This window comes from Priapulus caudatus, unplaced genomic scaffold (genome assembly GCF_000485595.1).
Source record: "Priapulus caudatus unplaced genomic scaffold, Priapulus_caudatus-5.0.1 Scaffold1832, whole genome shotgun sequence".
NCBI classification, from domain to species: Eukaryota; Metazoa; Priapulida; class Priapulimorpha; order Priapulimorphida; family Priapulidae; genus Priapulus; species Priapulus caudatus.
In genome coordinates, this window is record NW_014578893.1 from 18504 (window position 1) to 21245 (window position 2742).

Below are 2742 nucleotides of genomic sequence, written 5' to 3' on the forward strand. Positions count from 1 at the left end.
AAGGGGAGAGGGTGTCTCAGGTAAAGGGGAGGGGTGCCTCAGGTAAAGGGGAGAGGGTGTCTCAGGTAAAGGGGAGGGGTGCCTCAGGTAAAGGGGAGAGGGTGTCTCAGGTAAAGGGGAGGGGTGCCTCAGGTAAAGGGTAGAAGGTGCCTCAGGTAAAGGGGAGGGTGTGCCTCAGGTAAAGGGGAGAAGGTGCCTCAGGTAAAGGGGAGGGTGTGCCTCAGGTAAAGGGGAGGGTGTGCCTCAGGTAAAGGGGAGAAGGTGCCTCAGGTAAAGGGGAGGGGTGCCTCAGGTAAAGGGGAGGGTGCCTCAGGTAAAGGGAAGGGGGTGCCTCAGGAGGTAAAAGGGAGGGGGTGTCTCAGGTAAAGGGGAGGGTTGGAGATGATGATGTGGAGGGATGAGAAAGATAGAAGGGGGAGAATGGGGAAGATGTGGTGCAGGGATTGGGGAAAGGTGCAGAGTGGGGAAGATTATGTGAAAGGATGGGACAGATATAAGGCAGAGGTGGGCCAGATAGAAGGGAGGAGAGATATTCCTGTGACTATTTTCCCCCCATAAAGGCAAAAAAATAGATTCAGCTTCCTGGATAGTTCCTTAGTATTGCATCAGACAACCATCAACAATACTACTCTCTTGTTTTACATGCTTAACTAAATTTGTCATCTTGATTTTTTTTAAATGTTATTTTTCTACCGTCTAGTGGTTTCCAGAGGTTCTTGACGTGGATGAAGTTGACACCTCACCGATAAAAGCGGGAAAGCAATACAACGTCGTTTTCACGACCCCCGTCGGCTGTAAGTCTGTCCCCCGTACGCGCATTCACGCGTGCCCACGAATGCTCTTTATTGTAAGCTCCTTACATACTTAATCAAAGAAATTCTCACGTGCTAATCTTAGAATGTACAAAGATGCCGAGATGACGAACTTTGCGTGTATAAAATAGCGACATCGCCCACCGCGCATTTTAACTCAATCGTCGTCGTCAGGCAAACGGCGCCGCGATTCAACCAACGTTGTCGATTCGGTAACCTCGCGTCGTTTCCTTTCCGCCCGCGCCACGACTAGGGGAGCACCACGTGACGGTGGCGCTGCTGTCTTTCTCTCCGCCCGACTCGCTGACGTTGAGCACCGATTCCGCGGTCCTCCCCGCCACCGTCGAGTTCCGTGTCCAGCAGCTGCCGGCAGGCACCGGCGGAGCAGAGCGGGCGCGGCTCACTGTTCGCTTGTTCTCCGACCATCGCAGTTACCTGTTCAAGGTAGGAGGTTCGCGAAGGGGGCGCGGTGATGTTCGCTTGTTTGTCAGTTACCTGGTTGAGGTTATTTGAATGCTTGCGCTTACCTGATGAACTGTTTTTAAACTAGTGTTGTAGCAACCAGTCAAGCTGCTGATATGTGGCTTATTTTATGGAAACATTATTATTCACATTATTTAATACATTCCTCTACTATACGGTCACGACAACCTTACACCATTACCAGAGATGCCAACACATATTTGAAACAATCTGTAGTTTCTGGCCATCAAATTAGTAGTTCGAGGGTCACGTACTGACCCGAGTTTGCTAGGGGAGTCCGGCATGCCCCCCCGGAAAAATGTTTGATTCTGAGATGCAATTTCCTGCATTCGGAGGGTCAAAAATGACAATAAATTGACAAAAAATGACAATAATTGACAACCAAAATTTTTTTGATCACAGTGAAATTCGTAGTTTGATACAAACTGGTCGTAGTGGTGCAAAAGGAATAGAAATTTGTATAAAATACGGATAAATCGTAGTGGTTGGCATCTCTGCATTACCCATACCATTACCCATTACGCGAATATCTGAATATCTGTCATTATTGCTGCTCGTATTTCACGTCAAAAACGGCAAAACAGTTACGTTCGCGCGTCACACGTGACCCCCCTCCGCCCCCTGGTGGCGAGGTCGCCGACACGACGTTCTCTTGTCTTTCCGCAGATGCTCGGACGACCGGCGATGCGCTTCGTCAGCGGCAACATGGTTCGCAACGCCCTCTTCAGACTCATGCTCAACTCCGGATGACTATCCACGCCACAGCGCCCCCTGGAGGCGATAACACCGCCGGTATCGCGGAAGATGCATCTAACTCAGAAGCAGTAAACGAGGCGTAGAACCACAGAGTTAGTTATACACGGGTTAGTAGGTAGCAGCGCATCCCTGCCATGCTGTAGGTTGGGGGGGGGGCGTGCTATCACACACCGAGCGCACACACACATTTACACATACATTCACACGTGCATGCACGCACAGAAACACGCACGCGCACACACACACACACATACATTCACACGTGCATGCACACACACATTCACACATTCATATGTGCATGCACACACAAAAACATACATTGCATACACGCACACACACCTACACAATACCTACACACACACACTCCAACATACGTGTGCACGCACACACACTCCAACATACGTGTGCACGCACACACACACACACACTCCAACATACGTGTGCACGCACGCACGCACACACACTCCAACATACGTGTGCACGCACACACACTCCAACATACGTGTGCACGCACACACACTCCAACATACGTGTGCACGCACGCACACACACACACTCCAACATACGTGTGCACGCACGTACGCACATACACCTACACATACGCACACACACACCTACACACACGCGCACACAAACCTACACACACACACACACACACACACCTACACACACGCGCACACAAACCTACACA

General features: G+C 50.5%; 1 protein-coding gene across 1 annotated transcript in view; it reads left to right on the forward strand.

The window, feature by feature from the left end:
• LOC106817699 overlaps window positions 1–2261 on the forward strand; it is a 6150-nt gene extending 3889 nt beyond the window's left edge. The window contains exons 3-5 of the mRNA XM_014822393.1: window positions 701–794; window positions 1066–1256; window positions 1962–2261. Coding sequence (XP_014677879.1) covers window positions 701–794; window positions 1066–1256; window positions 1962–2045 — 369 coding nt within the window. The 3' untranslated portion in view covers window positions 2046–2261. The remainder of the gene's footprint in view (window positions 1–700; window positions 795–1065; window positions 1257–1961) is intronic.
• The last annotated feature ends 481 nt before the right edge of the window (window positions 2262–2742 follow it).